The sequence below is a fragment of the Seriola dumerili genome, unplaced genomic scaffold (genome assembly GCF_002260705.1).
Source record: "Seriola dumerili isolate Sdu_G_001 unplaced genomic scaffold, Sdu_1.0 BDQW01001556.1, whole genome shotgun sequence".
In the NCBI taxonomy this organism is placed as follows: domain Eukaryota; kingdom Metazoa; phylum Chordata; class Actinopteri; order Carangiformes; family Carangidae; genus Seriola; species Seriola dumerili.
The window spans coordinates 22,822-45,340 of NW_019175811.1; the positions used below are offsets into that span (position 1 = coordinate 22,822).

Consider the following 22,519-nt stretch of genomic DNA (forward strand, 5'->3'; position numbering starts at 1 on the left):
AAGCTCAGCACCGATTAGTGACAAATATGAAACTAATTGCACAGAGATGAGAGAAAACACACCACCAATTATTTCATTTACCCAAGTCCTGCAAATCAATAACTCAATTACTATTGACTAAGTCAAGTCAATTCTTATAACACATGAGAAGATATGTCAAGGCACTTCAAGGCCCTAAGCGACTGCTGGACTGAACACCGGACTGGCCAACATTAAAACTCTGCCTCAACCTCTGACAAACACTTTGACTGTATGAAATAAAATGAGGGAACCTCTGGGGGGAATATGCTGCCGGCCTCGTACAGCACGAGCTCTTCAGCATAAATTGAGAACAGAAACACATTATAAATTCATTTCTAGGAATGCATTATTCCACAGTGTTTTAGTAGCTATTCAAATTTAATCATGTTTGAGCAGCAGCGTCGCAGGCGTAGCACTCATTCCTAAACACCTCTTGAGCGCTACACAGCGAGAAATTCAGGGCACCGACTCAAACATCTCAATTGGCTCTGGTGGTGTGAGTGGCTGTAAGTCCGAGGCATATGTGCCTGGGTGTGTCTCACACATTGTCTGTGTGTGTTGGGGTGGGGGTAGTGGTGGTGGTAGTAGGATGCTTGAGTGGAAGCAACAGCTGCACAGCGGCTCACTTTTCTGGGTTTGCTTAATCTTCAGTTGCTGTCGATGGTGATTAAATGCTTAAATGTTTCTCGTGATTGAGCAACAACATTACTACGCTCCTCGGGTGATCTGAACTTTAAAAGAGTTTTTACTCTGTTTTATGCTACCTGTCTTTCACTTGTCCTGTTTGTCCAGAGACGCACACAGAGGGCCGGAGGCTCGAATATCAAACAGGGGTCTGCAACATACGCATGGGGGAAGGGAAAGGAGTCAAAGTCTGTGGGAGCTGCTCAATTTTCTTTATGTCATTGGTGGTCATTAAACATTACCAGCTGTCTGCAACCACCTGTACAATGACACAAATGGTGAGCTAAACGTACCACGATTTAAAAACTGCTGCTTTCAAACAAGATGTCTTTAAGATGTGGCTAATGATTTATTAATGGTTAAAAGAATAAGTCGACATTTTTCACAAACTTTTCTTCTACTTGTCTCTATCTCTGTGCTCATCTAAGTCTCAGCGAGGAAAGAAATAAGCACAACATTTCCCACGATGCTGACCTAATGTCCTAATGCTTTATAGATAAGTTCTACGCCGTACCCTTGTCCAGTGTTTATCCTGCCGAAAGAGAGGAGACACAAAGTGTGATATGGATCGTCTGAAAGCACCTGCTGTCTCCAGACATTTAGATTAAGGTCATTTAAAACGTCTGATAGCAGCAGTCTGCACATTCTTATGATCAACAATGATTTTGATAAACTATTTTTTTTTTTTTAATCACGTGGCGGAGCTGACTCGTGTCTCAACACAAGGGCTGCAGCTAACAAGTATTTTCATTTTTATTAGTTACCAGATAATTTCCTGATTTATAGATGAATCATTCAATTTATATAAAATGTGAAAAAATAGAAAAATGCTTGTCAGATTCTGCTAAAGTCTAAGGTGTCATCTCTAGATTGTTTGTCTGAATAACAAGTATTAATATATAATTACACTATTCATTCGTGAACCTGTTAATAGAATTGAGGCTTTGTTTATGATTTAACATGATAACTGAAAACCTGGACAGCTGCTGTTATTGATGGCTTATGACTCATTAATGAAACATTTGGAAATATTAACCATTAATTACAACCTGAGGCTTTTTATAAAGAGTGTGTCTTATTAGAAAGTGGTACCAAACTATTTTCGCCTGTGATTCAAAGTTACAGTTACAGCATGTCAACACACTACAGACAGTCTGTGGCTGTGGGATGAGGTTACAAGAGAGACGGGCGATCTGTGGCAGAAACCAGGAGTGTTGTCCCCAACGTGTCAAAGCGCTGGGAATCCTGGAAGAAAAACGTAAAAAGAAACCTTGAATCCTCAGGCTTGCTCACACTTTGTCACACTTGCCTCTGAACACACTCTGAGGATTGAGAGCCACCTGTTTGACGAGTGATAGACAAAACAGCTGCGCTGCTGCCTGACCTTCAGCCAACACACACACTCCGCTTTTTTTGTTGAGCAAATTGCTGACACAGACAAACACACGTCCACATCTCCATTTTCTTGCTTCTCGCTCACTCCTACACGCCCACAATGGGCTGAACAGTTATAAACCCAGGCAGCCCTCAGGGAGTGTTAAAATCTTCCTTTCAGCACATACACAACTCAAGAAAGATGCATGTGTTTTGTACAATAATAGGGTCAAGGGTCATGACTACTCTCAATGTACAATGATTTTTGTAAGAAAGAGATAAGTGGAAGTGATTTGTCACATATTTTTACACATTTATTGAACAAATAATACAATCAGATACATGTCAAAGTGTATTTGTGTGTGTGGAAGGTTACGCAGAGGTGGTTACTGGCTGGTCGGAGGTGGAGAGGGGGGGTGGGGTCACTTCCTCAGGTCTTGGCACATCCACCTGTGTAAAAAGAGAAAAGCCACGTTAGATTATGTTAACCGTTACTTTAATAATCATTACATCCTCTCTCAAACCTCTTTGCTGTCTTTGGTGAACATTGGATTAAGTAGAAATGGCTTAAAGATAATCTTTAAAAGGACATTTCCACAGAGATGTTGGAGGGGTGTGGGGGCATGATGCGCCCCACAGGGAAAAATTGGGAGAATCTGTTTGCAGTGTGGGCGGCCGTGTATGAGCGCCAGCTGGAGGCAGACGGGGGACATGCTTCCCTACTGCCTGCAGCCGGCTCAAAAACATGCTCACCCACGCCTCGCTGCTTTTATAAACCTGTTTCTGTACCGTGGCACATGCAGGCGGTGGACAAAACAACAACCTTTGAGATTTACAATTTAACGCATTTGAACAACAAAGCATTAAAAATATAAAGCTGAATCAAAAGCCCTATAAAACTGTCTCATAAAAAGCTGCTGTGTTGAAGGGCGACTGTACAGAAGCGCATTAGATCGTGAGGCGATCCTGTTGTTTTGTCGAACCCTTGGATCTAAACTTGCAGGGGAAACACATACATTATATATAATCCAATCTTAATAAACAGCAATATGAGATTTATCAATTTGAAACGTCTAAATCAACCTAAAGATTCAGTGTTTCTATATTTTGTCACTCCATTAATACAAACCAGCTGTGGCAATTCAAGAACGTTGATATTTCCCTTCTCTCTTCTTAACTTACTTGAAGGAGGAAACTGGTAAACTTTTAAATTATAACAGTTCACTGCCTGGATATACTAAACTCCCACACAGTTTTCTTGTGCACTGAAGGATTATTACTGACATTTTGGAAGTGCTGACTTTCAAATTTACTTTCCAAATAAAGTGGTTTAGATGGTTTAGATAATCTGAGTGAACTGTCGGTTTGTTTACAAACCGTCTGATCGCCTGACTGATGGTGTTTCTTGTTGGACTTTGTTGTAGAAATATCGTCATTACTTTAGTGAGCAGAGTTTAATCGTGAAAGCTAGAAATTATGGAAAATATGAAAATAAGACCCAAGTTACAACAAACTAAATAATCCTGTATAAGCTTGATTCTCCACTGGGTATTTGCCTTAAGGCAAACTCACTCTTGGGGTGTTTTATCTCAATTGACCAAAGAGACTTGACCATAGTAGCAACAAAGAGTAGTTAACACAGTCACAAGAGCTTTAAAAATACGATATTGATATACTGACTTTAATTGTGCACACACTTGAAAAGGTAAAAAAGTGTTGCATTCTGGGTATGAGGCTGCTAGCAAAGTTGTTCCTCATCTTCATCTCTGCCTCAGTGTTTTACTGATAACCCCAAACACACTTCATAATTACACTGTACTGTGTGGGTTGTAATCTAGAGCGTTAGCAAACATTTTTAAATGCAGTGTTAGAATACCTGGTATCAAGGCAGCCTTTCCAAATGCAGTTTCTGTTGTAAATTACTCCAAGTCCAGGGTGCACGGCACGAAAATGTAGCTTGTCCAAGTTCATAAAAGATTCTAGCGGAGTTCATCGACAATGGGTTTCAACATATCTTCAGTGAAGCGACTGAGCCAAAACTACAAGGGCAAGACTCGAGTTGTAATAAACCGGAATTACACTTTCATGTGTGAAAACGCAGAAATAAAATACTGTACAATGAGCCTGTGTCTCAAAGTGTGTTTATAATCCAGCCCTGCAGCTGTTTGATATTATAGCTTGATGTCTCACAGTTTTGTTCTGCCACATGAAAGAGAGACAGAAACACTGAACATGACAAAAACAAGCCAGCGTCTAGTGGTTTTATAGAAAGACAGAAAACATTCATATGGGCTTTAATGATCTCCGCCTGCCAGTGTGTGTTCTCGAAGGAAATTATGTGCATTAGTCTTGGTTTGCCTACGTATACTCAAATCACTGCTGTACAAATGTCCTTCAGATGGGTTTTACATCTTCTACTGATCAGTGGTGGTGATGCTCTGTAAACACACGGGACAAGAAGGACAAGACGTCTGCCCTCTATTCACATCATATGCACACTCAGAGCAAACATTACCGTGTCAGGTGATAATATGGAAGAGTGTCCTCTCTCACTATAAAACTGATGTCCAGCCGCCTATGCAGCAGCTCTGCATGCTAATCCTGTGCTTGTAAAACCCCCAGAAAGACATGATCCAAGACATTATTAATGTCTGTCCAACTCTGATGTTCATACCTTTGTCTTAAATAAAGTGCTATTTCAATTCCCTGGATAACCGTATCTCTGAAAATAAAATGTAGGCCACAGAGCACAGTATGTCATCAGTTGCCAAATCAAGTGTGTCTATTAATGAGTACATTTTTTTTTTTTCATTACGCAATCAGGGATGCACAGAGAATGCCAGAAAGGCTGCAGCAAAATATATTTCGCCTAGATGGCTCCATCCAAAATTAACTCGTAGCCTAGTTTGAATTTGAAGAATTTATGCTTCTCCTTTAGAGCTCGAGTCAAACTTGGTTATGCTCAGACAGAGAAGATTCAACTTCGCATCAATCCGAGTGTCACGGTGTACAACATCTAGAATGAGATGCCTTGAACCTAGAGAGATTTAAAAATACTTCTCCCTTGGATCTCGAGTTAGTGACTGTGTCTTTGATGTCGAGTTCAAAAAACGGCAGTTTGTCCTTCATGACGAGGATGAAACCTGGTTTTCCTGAAGACTACAGCTCACGCTGCATCTCCTCTCTCCGTTTCGTGCCAGAATATAAATGCAAAGCAATAAAAATAGCCATGTTAAATTCTAACCTCTGGATACTTTGTCAAATCTGAAGTGGTGGCTGCGGCCAGGGAGCAGGCTGGCAGAACGTGGAACAGACAATAATTTGGACAAGTATCCAGCATCTAGACCGGACCAATGCCCCAAAACACTCACAGCCCTCCTTCTGTGAGCTGGCCTCAGCGCTTCAGCTTTGATGTCACTGCTGTTGAATGAGATACTGAGATATTTGTTGTTCTTACCAGTTTCTCTGCCCGCTGCCTCAGTTTCCTCCACACCGTGTGGTGAGCCTGCAGAGAGGAGAGAAAACGTGACTTGCAGGCACATGTAGACACCAATAAAGTACTTTTACTGCATCATACACTTCTGTGCAATTATAAAGGACAAGCATTAATAATAAAAACAATAATCTCAAGGGGAGGCATTGCTGGCTGAATCACTTTTTGTTCGTAAAATAAATTGACTATTCTTGGTGGTAATGAAGCCTGTTCTTGCTTAAAGTGATGGTGCCAATAGATGACATTTAAATTGATATTCAACTTTAATAAAACTCAACCAAAATCCATACTGAAGAATCTTTAAGTAGGTTAGAATGAATATAGTTTCACTGATAAGGCAACATTAATCAAGATTTTAAAATACAACTAACAAACCTTCTGGTATGTAGGTGTACAAAAAGTTATGGAAAATCAAGAGACACACAGAAAGCGTTGCCAGCTCAACTTTCTGAGAAATCCTGTTTGTTCAAGAGCTGTTCTGTCATCATATTCCACACACACATCCCTACCTGCAGCTGCAGAGGCAGGGAGAGGCCCTGTGCTCGACGCTGGAGGCCAATGGGTCCCTGTCCCAGGCCATGGAGGGCCGTCACCTCGTACTGGGAGCACAGGCCTGTCCTGGCCACCAGAGGGCCCCCACTCAGCAGTATATGGTCACCACATCTACAAAGGAAGGATTTGGGAGGTTAGGTGAGAGATACTTAGATGTACAGAAATATAACAAGAACCTGACACTACTCTGGGAATATGTAGGCAGAAATAAAGTTCTGAACCAAGATGTCTGCATGTCACCTGTAGAGCATCACTGTGCCTTTGGGATTTTGTGCTGCCTTCTGTTCCACCTCTTCCTGTTTATACCTGGGAGAGACAGAGAGAGAGAGTTCATCACTGTGGTTGACAACAACAGTCACCATGTGTTTTAAGAGCATACTGTGGTGGGAGAAAGAGAAGAACACAAAGATATAAGACAGAAGGTCTGAAGTATGAAGCGAGCAAAAAGGAACAAAGAGTAGTGAAAAGAGATATGTAGGCGTATCAGAGGTGAACAGCATGAGCAAGAACAGGAGTCAGTTTACCTGCTGTGTGAGAAGACCTCCAGCGCCACAGAGGGCGCGACCTCCAGAGGCTCCCAGGCCAGATCCTGGTGGATCAGCTGCTGAGCGCCTCGGGTCAGAGAGCGTAACGACTCCTGGAGAGAAAAGCAGTCATTTTGGTTTGAAAGCACAACTGTTACACTCACATAGGATCAGGTAGAGTAAGAGACCCAGGTGTCCTGTAATCAAAGATGTAAAGCAACAAAAGCTCTGAGTCATTCCTCCTCTGCAACTGCTGGTGACAAATAGAAGCTTCACTTCAAAGGTGATAATAAAAATTCACACTGCAATAGATCACCAGCTGCCGCTTTTCCTCACACACAAAAATGAAAATAAAAATTTAAACCCTAAAGATGCAAACACTCCTTTTTTTTTAACCAAAATACAAACAGACGGAGTCAGACATGGTTTAAATTAAGTTGTTAGCACGACAACAGTAACTTTATTTAGGCCAAACAATGGTTGCAGGAGGGGTCTATTTTTTTGTTGTGGCTCAACATATGTAGTGTAAAGTTAGTCTTTACTGCAATAAACTTTTATTTTTCAAATGCATTTATATCTTAAAACAAAGCTCTAGCACCAGCTGATGGAAACAGAAATTCTTCATATCTTATTGTTCTGTAAAGGAAAAGGTTTCTTTAGAAAGTTGATGGGAACAAGCTCAGTAATGACTGCAGAAGCTTTATGCACACCTCAGAGGGAGACCATGAATCCAGCTGAGGGTCGAGTGCCACATCACAGCAGAAGGCTCCTGAAACGACTGCAGGGAAACAGATGAAGAGGGAACAAATTAGCAGAGCTCAACTGAAACCTCTGACCTCTTGTCAAAATACAAAACTTACTTTTCAATTAAGTAAACTAAAAAAAAAAAAAAACTGAGGGAAATTATGTTCGATTCAAATTAAAACAATTAATGTCCAGTTACACAGTAATACAAAAACCACTTCCTGTTTTTAATCACATTCTAGTCAGTCTGAGAACAAGCACCAGACACTGCATCTGACTGAGGCTCTTTATTCTGTCTGGAAAAAAAAGGTCCTGGCAGTGTAGTAAAGGACTCTCCCTGATTTACTAAGCTACTGGTCTCTGATGCCTGGTCAGACATGAAGAGGAGCTCCCTCTACCTGGGACCTCTGGTGTGCTGAGCAGCTCCACAGTATAGTTATCCTTGAAGGCGTTCTCCAGCACCTGACCCAGCAAGGCAGCACAGGAGCGCCAATAGGCCTGGGACAATGAGAGGACACGATTATTGTCTAACCTAAGACAGTCACTCTTTTCATGATATCCACTAATTGATTTAACAAAACTGTGTTTCCTGTTAAGTGGGGACAAGCCAAGAAGGTTGGTAACAATCTCCAGGATACTATTTCTAAGAACGTGTACATCAAGAGAAGTTGACAGGTACGTGAATGAATTTAGGTATGTGCTGAGCATGAAAGAGAATTAAAGAAGGCATTTGTAGTATTTTACATGTATATTTGTTGAAATTGAGACTAAAGACAAATTGACAGTAAAAAACAAATACAAAGGTTCTGATTTCAACCAGTTTCTCAGTTTGCAGAACACTCACACCATTCTTTTGTTATAGAGTTGTAAAGTTACCTGGTTGACCAGTGTTGGGTCATTGTCTTTAAATGTGAGCAGGGTGAGTGAGCACGAGTGGGTGAGGGGCTGGTGGAGAGGCCACAGTTCCCCGTCTACCAGGGCCAGAACTGAACTGGTCACATGATACTCTGTCAAGTCTGAGGGAAACACAGGGGAGTTCATTTAAGTACAAAAACTGGTATTTACTTATAGTGAAACAACTTATAATAAATTATTAATACATGCAAATGTGTGTCCCTTTCACTCACGTCTGGCACAGCTCAGTGGAGTGGACATCCCCCTGTTCATGATGAGCATCGTACCATCCAGCCCCGGGCCCTGCATGGACACCTCTATCTTCTCGATGCGAGGGTACAGAGCTCTCTGCCTCGCCTGCTCTCTGGAGAAGACAGCGTTGCGCTGGCTGTGGACCTCGGCAGCTGGTGGACGCACAGCCGCTGCAGTAGATGCATAACCTTCGGAGGGGAGGGAGGTGGGGAACAGGAGGAGCCAAAATAAACAAAAAGGACAACAGAAGACTCGCTAATGTCTAAAGTTTGTGTGAGACGTTATGGGCACCAAACAAGCTGCTGACTTGCATTATGGGAAGTGTAGTGTCATTTTCTCTTGTCGCAGTAGGAAATAGCACAGGTGCATCTTATAACACTGATTAGCAGAGCTCGTGGTGTTATGGATGCTAGGTCATTGGGATACCTTACCGGGACATTTAATGTTACTTATATTTACTATCATTAATTACACATGTACATGTCCTGCTATGTCAAGTTAAAATGTGTGCTATGAAAGAGATATTCTATAGACACTGCTGCAATATGTAGCTACAAGCTGCCATTACAACGTCTCTAGCTCACAAGCTAATGCTAACTGATTAACAGTTACTTACGGCGCTGGAGAAGTCGACACACGGTCCTGGTCGCCATTGAGACAAATATTTCTACAGCAACATAAAAAAACAAGTGGAAATAGAGACAGAAGTACAAATTGATAAATGTCCGTTACAATCTGCAGTGGCTGAAGGACGCCATGCCTGCTTCGTGTGTAAAGTATATTTAGGTCCGGGTAGGAACTGTCAGAAGCTACAGGGTTCCATGTGACCTACAAAATGAACTGCGGTTCTAGTTTATGACAGCAGGTGTCGCTGTTGGCAGTCGTTTCAATGAGGCTTACATAAAGGAAGCCCTGCAATAATTATTGTATTCTGCAGAGAAAAAAAAAAAAATCACGATCTGTATTAGCACCATTTTTTAAGCAAGGCAGTTCCTAACAACATAATAGATCTTTCTACAATATTTATTTGATGTTGCCATAGGCTCTTGTACTAAAGTTTTGGAATTTATAGCATCTCTCCACAATTTATTTCTGAATGACCTCACTCTCTTTCATAAGTGTTAAAAGACTGTTGCTTTGTGTTGAATCCAAAGTTATTATCTTGGCTCTGAAGTCTCACATATCCTCAATTTCATCCTCTAATGGACTCTAATGGCACTCAGAATTTGACAAATGCTTGTTGGATTTTTCAGGACCAGAATCAGCAGTTAAGTGTTGGCACTAATGGCAGAAGCAGGAGCAGCAGGACACTGAGGCAGGGAACACAGCCGCAGGACCAAAACATTATAAATCATCTCGACGCAGGCCGTGATGGAGCCAGATTACTGCTAAATAGCGAAGCTGAAAGGCTATTTTCACAATGAGCACAAATCTCATGACCTGTGGAGGTTAAAGTAAAATAAGAGAGGTAACTATGGCACTTAGGATGAACTGCTTTTACAAAACACTTGAATTAAAGAAAATATGAGGAGTCTCTTTTTCAGTGAGTGACTTCAAATGTTCAACAATAAATAAGCATGACAAATTTGTGCATAAAGATTTATTTTTGTTCAAAATAAGTGTTTCTGACATTGAACCATTAACATGTCTGATGTGATTTAAGATAAATGAACTACACACTGACACTGATGTTCACTTCATACAATGTAACAAGGCATTTGTATCATCTGTAAGGTGTAAAGACAATTGTCCGTACATTTTAATGACTGATTGATTGACTGATCGGTTGATTGATTGATGCTGTCTCTTTGGGTGAGATTGATTGTACTCAATGTCAGTGTGACAGTACAACTTTCATGCACACATCATCCACAGTATGTCAACATTTGGGATCTTCTGAATGAATTTCCCCAAAGGTGCAGTTTCCTTTTTAGACATTCGTTCATCTGTTCATTCATTCATAGTTAGGCGGGCCTGCTGTATAATGAACTTCCAGTACGACTCCTTCACAGTGGTGACATCCCTTCAGATACTTGGTGACTGGTCTTGCACTGTCAAAAAGTCCCAAAAGTGCAAAAAGAAAAACACAAGCAGAAGAAAACAGGGCCAATAAAACTGCTGAGCACACCGCCATCCCCGCTTAGACCTATGGCTGGTTTCCCAAAAGCATTTAGCACTATGATCTGCTTTGTCAATGGCTTTTAAGATGGTTTTGGCACCGTGCTGCCTTTGGGAAACCCCCGAAAACTCAATCTTGTTAATCAGGAGGATGGTGATGGATGTGGGAGGTCAAGTGTTGTTTTTTTCTTTCACGGGAATATCCACCCTGTGTCGGAGGAGTGATGAATGTTGACATTTAATTTTCTTTAACTGGCATTGTCTACTTCTGCTACGTGATTTCCTACATTTCCCAGAATGCTTCATAACCAACTCAAAGGCCTGAACTCTTACATACAGAAAGCAGGTAGAAATAGTGAAAGCAAGAGTGGATGTTTGCTTTGAACCCCTCCATCTTCAATCTATCTAACATGAATTAATTTGCATCCTAATTTCTACTCTCCTCCCATCCATCACCCCCCCCACCCCCCTAGCAGATGGATCAGCTGCTACTGTATGCTGCAGGTGGGGCAGCAGGTCTCTCTCCGGTCCGGCAGAGGGCAGAAGTCCATCTGCCTGACGATCTCGGCGAAAAGCTCATCCACCATGGTCTTGCTCTTGGCCGACGTCTCCATGAAAGGGCAGCCCCAGTCCTCAGCCAGCGCCTGGCCCTCGCTGGGGGACACTTCCCTCTCCTCCTCCAGGTCCACCTTGTTACCCACCAGCACCACCGGCACCTGCTGGTACCTGGAAGTAAGAGAGAAAGTGATATCAGAGGAGTGTGCATCTGAAATTTGCTGCCTTCTCCCCCACTGGGAAGGTCTTGTTAAGGACTGAGACGACAGGAACTTCCTGATACCTAAGGGAGAAAACCAGAGGGAAAAACTCAGTGATAGTGTGTGCGTGTGTGTGTGTGCATTGTTGGCCTACATACTGTATTTGTTAGATGCTGAAACAATAAGGCTTTTGAACAATGCACAATGGAGTGAGAGGCGAGGGATAAACACTACATTCAGTCCCAGCTTCCCAGGAGGCCTCCATCACTCCCTGGGTGTCTAATATCAGTAGGCGGTCCCATTAGAAAACTGTCATTGCAAAAAGAATAACTGCCTCTTTTGAATGCTGTGAAGCTCTATGTATTCCTGGATACATGCGTTGGCACTGCATGCAAACTGCAACATGTAATGGCTTCCAATTCTTGTTTAAAATCATTAGCTCTCCACTTTGCATCACTTCCATCATGCACTAAGCATGTCTTAACGGATGAAAAGCTTTCTTCCCCAGCGTGTGGCTGACGATCCCAGTCCTCCTCCCTACGAGCCATCAATACAAGGAAACCAGGCTGGGGAGAGTAATGGAACAGGTTATTGAATAATTGAATAAAGCTAATGTGCTGCTCTCACATGGGAGGACATGAACATTGGCCTCGTACCTTAGAAACAACAATTTTGTACTTCATATTTAGATTTGGCAACTGTGTACTCCACAAAATATCAAAATATCACAGCAGCTTTTTAGTTGAGAGGAAGGGTTAACACCTACAATTCAATAAGCAGGTCCTTAAAGGGACGTTTCACTCAAATCACATAGAAACACAGAGGTAAAAAAACAAATACAAAACAATACTTAGCGTAGCATTTCGCAGCAAAGATATCCCAGATATTTTTTTCTCAGGAGTTGGTGGAGACCAAAAGAAACTGAGCTTAAAGGAGAGTGAACGTGTGACTTCCATTCGTCAGGTGGCCACAAGCACAACTCTAATTAAATGCTAATGTTGCTTTATAAGATTAACGCCCATGGTTTTTGGAATGAGACGATTAACGGTCACATAAAGGTGTAACATTTGGGTGTCCTTTGTACATTTTTTTTCTGTCTCACAAACACTTAGTTGCCAAGTAAAAACAGTTACTTGTATATTACAGTATAGTAAATCCATATATTTCATTTCAGTTAGACGCCCTTCATGTTTCCTCTTATTAAATAACTACAGAATGTCAATTATAGACAGTATATATTCTCACAACAGGTAATGGCACAGACCACCTAATAGCCTCTACCATCAGTCACTCCTAAGTGCATTCAGAGCCTGACTTATTGATCTGCTGGTGCTATTGAGAAATGAGCTCTTATCTACAAATTGGTGGCCTGCTGCCACGCTGCTCAGCTGGGAGAAGAACTGAGGCGTGGAAAAGACCTGGCAAACGTCTCACTGTGCTAAAGAGGGCCAGAGAGCTGGAGGCAATGAGTGTAGGCAGCAGAGAGGTGGAGAAATGCGCATAGAGAGTGTCCTATAATGGGAAGTCCCGGCGTGAAGGACACGGAAGCACCTGCTGCACCTGCTGAAGTGCCCTTGAGCGAGACAGCGAGACCGTAGAGGTTTCAAGGATGCAGCTCTCTGGTTGAGCTTGACCTCTGACAACCCCCCCCCCCGAGGAATTCACCACGGACAAAAAGCTTCCCAAAAAGTGCAAATGCTTAAAAAATTATGTCAGCAATTCCTGCCCTAATTGGTCGACAAACATGCGTTGAGACGAAAAGCTGGGAAAACTTGCTCACAAAGGCTCAAATGCCAAAGACTTCCCGGCAGTTTGACATTTTCCCCCCACAGCCACTTCACTGCACAACACACGCACGCACGCACGCACGCACGCACGCACGCACGCACGCACGCACACACACACACACACACACACACACACACACACACACACATACATACATACATACATACAAACAGCAGCTGACCTCAGCAGGACAAGCATCTCGCATGGCGCGTGTGTTTGGAAAGCTGGAGTCTGGAGGGTGTGAAGTGTGAACAAGGAGAGCACCATGCAGACAAATTCAATCTGACAGCCTTGCAGGATAAACTCTATATATAACTACAAAGACACAGGGAGAACCAGCATCTCCAGGGTGGGGTTTGGAGTTTGTGTAGAGATCGTCTGTTGCAGCATCAAACTACCGCTCCCTCCTCGCCAGATGAGGAGAAAGTGAAACTGCTCGACACAGCATGAAGAAAAGTTGGCCCACAGGGATTTACAGACTGATATCATTATTCAGAGTATCAGTGAAGAATATGTCAGTCACGTCAGTGTTTGCAGTATATTACACTTTTGTTTAAGAAATAAAATGATAATTTGTGTGGATCTTCCAGTTCTTTGTCAGGGTATGTACCTTTATTTTTAAAGGTTGGGACTTTACTCGGTAGCATTCCTCCTATTCTTTATGATAAATGCTTTTATTTTGAAACTCTAAAGCTGCACCAAAAACTAAATTCTACATTAATGATCAAACAAACGACTATGTACTATGAAAATGGTCACTCACAGAAACAAACCAACAGCTCCATGCTGCTTTAAAAACAGCCCCTTTAACCCTTTTAGCTCATTGTTTTGGTTAGCTGTCTTTATGGAGTCTCCCAGCTCTCATCAGCCTCACTTCCCGCAGCTGCAGCAGTAATTACTGGACTCCAAATAAATGCTAATGTTGCTTCACATTTACCAGATGTTTACATAGGCAGCTACTTTTTAACGTGTTCAGCATATCAAGTTATCATCTGTGAGTACATTATGCATTAAGACATTTCTTGCAATGGCCATAAACCCAGTAAGAAGGGTCCTCTTGGCTGTTGTGGCTTTTAAATTGCTGGCTACCGGTGTTTATTCTTCTGTAGTGTTTTTAACTGCACATACTGTATGAATATAAAGCAGGAGAAAATCACAAACATTTCTAACTTGTTATTGGTCCAACACCAGAGTTGGCAGCCGTGCACTATGGGAATTATCAGCACACTTGGAATGTGTTTGGATTGCTGGCTGAAACTCCCAGCTGTATGAAAATGCAGCTTTTTGTTCTCAAAATGCAGTGGGAGAGATGTCGCAGTGGATTTAAGGAACAGACAACAGCAGGTGGCAGACAGCTTGTGAAATTATACAGAGATATGGATATTAAAATCTTTGGTGACTTCTAAAGTATTGCTGTAAAAAAAAAAAAGGGATACTACAAATTGCAGAGCTCCATCATCTGTACGTCCATTTGTGAAAAGACACAGGTCATAATGATGCATCCTCATAATGCATGAGTAACTGTTGCTGATGTACGTTTGACCTTTAGAACACACAAATCTACTACTGTCATTAGCCTCTGCAGGGTGTTATTCCAGCTGTTGGGAAAAAAGGCAAACACACAAACCCTCCCACACACAGAGAAGCAGTGTTTATAACTCACAACAAAAAAAAAAGGATGGCCTCCACATTTTCCACTTATCCTCGGGGTACAACAGCCTCATTAAGGCTCCCCGCTGTGCTAAATAGCTATAGTGACTTCACTTACCTATTTTCACGAGCCCCACAGCACCGGCAAACACATACAAATTACAAAAGAACAGTCAGGCATCTCCAACATGAAGCCCTCCAACCCTGCAGCCGCCTCTTTGCTCTCCGCATCTGCTGTTAATTAGCGGTTGGAGCAGCTACACTGTGTGACACAGCTCAACGCGGTGTATCTGCTTGTACGACCGGACAGAAAAATCACAGAACCTATAGCGCCTACGCGGGTCTTAACTCCCAAAGGGTGTTGCTGCTGCAGAACAAAGCTTCTATAACTAATTTTTTCTGTGGCACCCTGGCTACATGAAGAGGAGAGAGAGGAAACAAAATAACAAACCACAAACATTCCTGTGATAAACAGACAAAGAGAGGGCCTGCACAGCAGATGGAAAAGGTCTTTAGAGCCTTTTTTTTTTCTTTTTTTTTTATGATGAAACCCCAAGCTTCATTTTCATCTTTTATGGTGCAGCCCAGTTCCTCTCATTTTCTTTCGTTCAGATGCAAACACCATATAGGGGGTATGGGAGTTAAGTCCTCATTAGTTTTATACCTGCTGCTCTCAGCAGTTAAATGAAGGCAAGAATCCAAAGTGAGAAATAAAAATGGGTTTTAAAAAAAAGTAACAAACTCAAATGAGAACACGAGGAAACTTAAATGTTATTAATGGTCAAAACTCTCTTTTCTAGTGCGTTTTACGGCTGGAAGCGGAAGTTCATCGGGATTTAAAGATTTCTCTGCAAGGATGACTCAGTGCCATCCTAACTTCTGATTCATCACTTGTGACGAGAAACAAAACTTTGCTCTGTAGCACTGCTAGTGGTCAAAAACTTGACATGGAGGACTTTAACTTTTCTCACGTCAACTGACAAAATGATCATTATTTAACAGTTATCTCTGCAAGTCAGCTGGACAGCTGGATCACTCACATCCACGTGACATTTTCATGCCAATTTTTGTTGGCCTCTCTGGGAAGAGGAAGATGAACCCCTCATTATTATTCCTGCCTACAAAGCTCTCATTAGTTTTCCAACCAAACTAATAATTTCTCAACACCAGACCGACTTGATCTGAAAAGTGGTGAACAGCTGTGCAGGAAATACACCCATGTCAGTCGTCAAGTCAACTTCCTGTTATAACAAATTACATTTGTAACTGATGTTGTCACTCTTTAAACGCTCCCTTGGGGCCTGGAATCTTAAAGTGATAATCATCTAAATGTGGGAAATCCCAGATAAAGATCAAAGAAAAGTAATTTTTTCCTAAGAGGTCACAAAATAAATTGGAGTTGTTATGAGATGATAAACAGCTCGGAAATAAAAAAAAAAAAACATCTTTGCTGCACAAATTATACTTATTTTTCAGACTTTTCTCTGACCTACCTTTGCTTGTTTATTGTGATACATTTAACTTTTTGGTCTTCTACAACCGTCTGGGAAATGAACACTTTTACTTCACTTTTAAGAACTGCTGTAAATCTACAAGTCAGTTCTGAATGTGATAGATGGTGGTGTATCATGAGAACACTTATGCAAACATAAGTGCAGTAAATATGTTAAGCACTTTACACTCCAACAATGAGCACTTTACCAGTGGCTCTCCTTAGCTCACATTTTCAACCAAGCAGGCCGCTTTAACAACTCTCTCCTTCCTGATGACAAAACACTAAAAGCCAGAGGTCAGGAAGTTGCTTTCCCCCCCGGGAAACGTAGTTTTGGTCTTTCCACCTTATTCCCACTCAGCCGTGCGTGATGATCACCTCCTGCTATTAGACACAGCACCAGTGCAGCGTGAAAACGAAGCTCGGGTGCTTTGAACGTGCTCCCTCCTCCTCCTCCTTCCCGCCGACAGAACTATAAATGTTTGCATGCATGCGAGGAGATTATTGGGCGACACCCTGATGTTGTTTTCACTGACAGGAATTGGCATGGGGGTGATATGGTCAGTCTATGGAGAGTAAAATCAGAAATCAGAGATGGTGTATTCTAACTCAAATATACACTGAACATATGCATGATGAAAAGCATCTAATACAGATTTCCTTTGACATTCCTTCTACTGAATGAAAAAAATGAAGCATTCTGGTCATTGCAATACACAGCTAACGTGCCAATAAGTGTATTACGCAGTTACATGCCACATTTCCTGTTGTATTTTAGCTAGTAATCATTTTTAATATGACAAAATTATTTAAATTAAGCTCATATCAGCTGCCCAAAACTATTAAAAGCACAACATAATGCTGAGTTGAATTCTAATTAACAGTAGAGTCAGATGAGAAGACCTGTAGCTGGAGCTAGCAGTAGGTTAGCTGAGCTTAGTAGAAACACAGCAAACAGGCGGAAGCCAAGAAGGCCAAGAAGAAATAGTCTGGCACAGCGCCTCTTTATAGCTGCTAGTAGCCAGACTTTATTTCCTTTGGACGGGGCCAAGTTAGCTGTTTCCCCTTGCTCCCATTCTTTCTGCTAAGTCAAGATAACTGGCTTCATATTATACAGACATGTGAGTGGTATCAGTCCTCTCATCTAACCGTCGACAAGAAAGAAAATTAGCGCATTACCCAAAATGTGTCTTTCCTGCTTCTCACCGCACCTCCTCGTGCATGTAAATCAACCCAGTGAAGCTGATATGTGGACTTGTGCACAGCAGGAATAGCCTGTCTCAGCAAGAGACCATGGCTTCAAGCCACCTGCACCACACAGTGACATATAGGATCTCACTTCTTTCCCATGCTTCCCCCCATGGAGAGCCCTGCATAAGCATTCTGGTTTATATGACTCCCTAATGGAGGCCTGATGTCTTCTTGGCTTCCAACCCAACACAATCCCATTAAGTTCTGGTGAGTGGGCACATGCTATATCTCTTTGTGGTTCTTGTTGCTGCTGCTGCTGGTGCTGGATCAGCAAAAAGTTTGGGAGGAGGAGGCTGATCTCCTGGAGACAGCTAATGGAGAACAGGAGTTAATTGTATTGCTTGTTTTTATTAAAGATGGCACCCGGTGAATGAGGTTTGTGTGTGTTTAAATGACCAACTGAGCCTGTTCCTGCTGTCCTTAAATAAACTGATTTGAATGCACTGTACGAGCTAGAGGTTGTGATAATATACAGCAAAGGCAACAACAGGGACAGTTTGGGTTGAAAGAAAAATGTTGTTTCACTTTACATGCAACCACTGAATAAAACTGGTGTGTCAACTTAAATGTGAGGAGCAAGGAGATGAAATGTCAGTGGAAGCGTGGGTGTTTAATTGAGCTGGAACTGTCAATTGAAGTGGAACCCCTGAAAGAACTGAAATACAACGTCAGAGTAAGCACTTAAGGCATTGTGAGAAAACTGTGTATTCAACAGTGGAAGGTGTGGGACTTACAAGAGCTCAGGAAGTTAGTGTTAGTCAAAGTGTAAATACCGAAAAGAGAAAAAGGAGATGAAAACAGCGTAAATAGGGGTTTACATGTAACAACTGAAAGAGGTTGAATTGTTATTTGAAGAATCTAAAATCACCTTTATGTAATTGACAGCGTATAAACTACATTTTATAATGACATTGATGAAGAAACTGTATCTAATTATTACGGGGCACATACCTGATCCACATAATTACTGAGTTTGCTCTGTTTGGCTGTTTTGGCTTTAAATGAGAATAGGATTAACGGTCAGTAGTAACCCAGAAGTAGGGAAGCGTTAAAGAGAGAATTTAAATATGCCTGTTAGGTCATGTTGATTATTCTTTTTATTTTTTTGTTTGTTTTTGTTTGTTAGGAAATAAAATGAGTCAAACTGAGTGAGGGAGGTTATTATTGTGCAAGGGTGATATTCTGAAATTGCTTCAAAATGTCCAAAGATATTTAATTCAAGATTACATAAGAGAGAAAATCACCAAATCCTCAAACTTGAGAAGCTGGAACCAGCGAAAGTTTGGAATTTCTTGCTTTGCACGAAAACCCAAAAATAATAAACATTTTGTCAAATTATTTGTGAATTTGAACGTATCAGTTTACTCCATCCTTGATAAACATCTTTGTTTATCTAAACAAGATGCTTCTTTAGTAACCAATGATTAGACCAATTTTAAAATAATAACGCACATGTTTAAGCGCAGTTTACTTGCAGGTTTGCACATACAGTAACAATCCCTACTTCAAACGCAGAGCAGTGTGAAATAAAAGAATGAATTATTTATAGATATACACTTGAGGAAAGTGGTGGTTGGTGCAGTGTAGGCAGCTGCTTTGGGTGGCGGCTGGCTAGAGGCGACAGAACACAGTTTTATCCATCATTATATTATTCATTTCAAAGGAGTTCCCTCATGCATTCGTCCCTGTTGTGCCTCGTCAGCTGTGACGCGCTCCCCGCTTCCACCCGGCCTGTGACGTCTGTGCCACAGGAGCATTCACTTCACTCCGGGAGATGGAGCTGAAAAGCACTGCACCAAACTACACAGATTAAATTATAAATTATTATTACACAATATGAAGTTAGGTAAATAAATGTGTCGCGGCCTTGCTGTGTAATGTTGAAAAATGTACGTTTTCGGTGTCATTTTACTGATGAAAAGCTGCAATTTGCACAAAAGAGATGCCTGAAAGAAGCAACACAAAAGAAAAAATCTTCAGAGTTAGAGTTGTGGGACAACTCCTACTTGCAAGACTGACTAACTATAACTGAATTATCTTTTCAATTTTCCACGAGGGCGGAGAGAATGTAGAGTAGTTGTGAACGTTGGTCATATTGTTGTGAGAAAATACTTCTATCGCAGCTTTTTTGCGGCCTATCCCCAATCATGGGGGTCCAGAGGAAACAACAGGGACATAATATAATGATCAATAAGATGTAAGTGGCCAAATGTTCTCAAACAACATCCCCAAATTTAGTCATCTGTAACTATACTGAAATTTAACTTTTTTTTATTTTGGCCTTTATTTTGAAAGCTGACTCATTTCCTGAGTCAGAAAATGAGAGAAGAAAAGACTGATGGTGCAACAAGATTCTCCAGCGTGACTCAAACTGGGGACACTATGATTACATGATCAGAGGCATCTTAAACCCGAGGCTACCAAGTCCAGCTTTGATCTTTAACATCCTGAATTAAAACTGAAATTTAGGATCATTAATCACAGATATAAATGCTTCAACAAAAGTGATTTCTAAAGCAATTATCCCTTAGCCTTTGCCACTGGTGTGACTTCATCATATCTGTCCTGTAGTGTCTTGACATGGAACCAAAACTATCAGATGACATCAATTCAAGCCCTCATAATGCGAGGCTTTTGCTAGCTAACAGATTCTTAATTTGCAGCCTGTGGCCATGGACTCACAGTCATTGTCATTAAACAAATGAAGAGAGGCTCTAAGTCAAAAAACAAACAGCATGTCACTACCAAAAGGACAGATCCCAGCTTTTCTTCCACTCTCTCTCACTCTCCCAGCCATGAGATGAGCTCAGTGGGTTTGTTGAGTAATGGACTGAGCTGATCAAAGCCATCCCGAGTTAGTCATCTGTGAGAAACAGAGAGTATCAAACCCATTCAGAGGCCGGCGGGTTGATATATGACAGGTGAGCCGCAGCTGGACTCTTATGAAGAACATGTGCGCTTGGCTGCAGCTTCTCACGAAGCGCTGGAGGAAGAGCGAGGAAGAGGAGGGAGATGAGAGGATGTGAGTGTGAGATAATTCCTGTGTAAAAAAATTAATAAATCATAGTTTTTGGTGCTTTGGAGGGAAGGTTCATTGACTTTTAGAGGCCCTTCAGATGATGCAGGGGGTACACCAGCAATATTAGGAATAGCTTAATGACACTGTTTTATTTCACAATAAATTAATAAGGAAATGAAGGAGGAAGTGGCAATATAGACCCCACAAGTTGGTTGTGGGGTCTATATTGCCACTTCCTCCAATAGGATGTGGCTGTTTAAGGGGCCTAAAACATATTGAGTCACCTCTTGTCTATTGCATATATTTAGACTGTAATTGTGTTTTGGACATTGAAGTGGACAGTATCTCACCTTTTGACCCTGATGATCTGGTCTCTCATGGGCTTGATGTCCTGAAAACTTTGCTGATTGACCAGACTGTAGACCAGGATGAAGCCTTGGCCGTTCCTGATGTAAAGGTCCCTCATTGAGGCGAACTGCTCGGTGCCGGCTGTGTCTAGGATCTCCAGCACCGACGGAGAGGAGTCCACCTCGATCTCCTTCCTGTAAAAATCTTCAATTGTCGGGTCGTACTTCTCTATAAATGTCCCGGTGACAAACTGGACCGTGAGCGCGGACTTCCCCACCCCGCCGCTGCCCAGCACCACCACCTTATACTCCCGCATAGCGCTCCTGTGGAGTTAAATCCGGCATGCAGAAAATAAAGTCTTCAGCGGCGGATAAAAGAAACGCATCCCCATGCACAGGAGCTGGGGCTCAGACTACAGGCATGACACAGTAACAGCCTCCGGTAAATGAGATGCTCTTGCAGTTATAGGCGGGCAAATTGAGATGATGCTGGAGCATTTAGCCCTGAGATGCACGGCCACAGCCTCTACTGAAATATTCCCACGCTATCTTGAAGGGACACCATTCCAGAGGCATCCATAATGCAATAAGGCGTCGGTGTGGTAAAAATAAGATTGGCTATTATTAGCAACAACTAGACGGCACATCTTCTTATGTGCCGACAAAACAGAAGGCTAGCACTACATTTCTCTGCACAGTGGGGTACAGTAGACTTAAAGGCAAAGAGCCTATTTATCCTTAAGCAGACAACAGTGCTGGGAATCCACGCCTCTGGAATCGGTGCATCCACTGGATGTTACTATTTCCTGGAAGTATGAGAGGTGATTAGTGCCACAGTGTAGGGAGGAGAAGAAAAGGATAGGCATGTTTGTAACAAAGAGAATCATCTTCATCGTGATGGAAATATCAAATAAGCTTCTCATTATAAGAAAACTGCTATTGCTCCTTATTTCAGAAACATACAGGAAACAGCATGGCAAACTAATCTCTGCAGAATGCTATCAGTAAAGTCTGCTACAACACAATGCACATTTCAAACATGTCCTCAAAATAAAACAGCAAAATGACCTGGATCAAGTGCACGCTCCTATCAGCGTGGACACCATTTACTTGGTTTGGCTTTTAGAAAGATTGTAGCTTAAGTTGAAATAAAACTTGGTCAAGGTCAGCAAATGATCATGGGTCACGGTTAAGACACTGATGTTGACTGTACAAAACTGGACGAGCGTATTTTTGTTAACCATTCGACCACCCCAACCTTCTCCCTCTGTGAGCTATGTGGCTCTGTGATTACATCACAGTTTCTTCCTTTGCTCCTGATCATGGAGCCACAATTACGGTACAAGAGGTCTTTGTCACTGGAGTGTAAACATATTTGCTGAAACAACTGATGATGTCATTTTTCTTGGGAGGATAGTCTCCACAGTTGCCGTGGAAACAGGGTTAAGCACCCATTAGATGATGGGAGTTGTTCCAGACAAGTCTCTTGCATCTGCAAATAAGCAAGGTCATTAGTCCTTAGTCTCAACACGCCTTTGTGTGACAGGGTGCTCCCCTTTAA

The 22,519-nt window shown here is 41.9% G+C and overlaps 2 protein-coding genes across 2 annotated transcripts; both read right to left on the bottom strand.

The window, feature by feature from the left end:
* Window positions 1-2,368: 2,368 nt before the first annotated feature.
* mrpl39 (mitochondrial ribosomal protein L39) lies at window positions 2,369-9,319 on the bottom strand. Its single transcript, XM_022768368.1, has 10 exons — window positions 9,155-9,319; window positions 8,520-8,726; window positions 8,269-8,408; window positions 7,791-7,890; window positions 7,359-7,426; window positions 6,649-6,761; window positions 6,365-6,430; window positions 6,082-6,235; window positions 5,537-5,584; window positions 2,369-2,529 (listed from the first exon to the last, which is right to left on the bottom strand). Exons 1-10 carry the CDS (start codon window positions 9,189-9,191, stop codon window positions 2,452-2,454), a joined length of 1,011 nt encoding a protein of 336 aa, XP_022624089.1. The 5' UTR covers window positions 9,192-9,319; the 3' UTR covers window positions 2,369-2,451.
* Window positions 9,320-10,131: 812 nt separating this feature from the next.
* LOC111238715 (ras-related protein Rap-2a-like) lies at window positions 10,132-21,710 on the bottom strand. The gene is made up of 2 exons (XM_022768369.1): window positions 20,962-21,710; window positions 10,132-11,382 (listed from the first exon to the last, which is right to left on the bottom strand). Exons 1-2 carry the CDS (start codon window positions 21,273-21,275, stop codon window positions 11,145-11,147), a joined length of 552 nt encoding a protein of 183 aa, XP_022624090.1. The 5' UTR covers window positions 21,276-21,710; the 3' UTR covers window positions 10,132-11,144.
* Between the last annotated feature and the right edge of the window lie 809 nt (window positions 21,711-22,519).

What these genes read in the sequence shown, in the direction of transcription:
- mrpl39 (XM_022768368.1), bottom strand. Translation starts at nt 9,191, where the DNA reads ATGGCGACCAGGACCGTGTGTCGACTTCTCCAGCGCC. An exon ending in CAGCACACCAGAGGTCCCAG is followed by an intron (nt 7,427 to 7,790) that starts GTAGAGGGAGCT and finishes GTTTCCCTGCAG; the next exon opens with TCGTTTCAGGAGCCTTCTGC. An exon ending in GGCACAGTGATGCTCTACAG is followed by an intron (nt 6,236 to 6,364) that starts GTGACATGCAGA and finishes CTTCCTTTGTAG; the next exon opens with ATGTGGTGACCATATACTGC.
- LOC111238715 (XM_022768369.1), bottom strand. Translation starts at nt 21,275, where the DNA reads ATGCGGGAGTATAAGGTGGTGGTGCTGGGCAGCGGCGGGGTGGGGAAG. An exon ending in CAGATCATCAGGGTCAAAAG is followed by an intron (nt 11,383 to 20,961) that starts GTGAGATACTGT and finishes TCTTACTTCCAG; the next exon opens with GTACCAGCAGGTGCCGGTGG.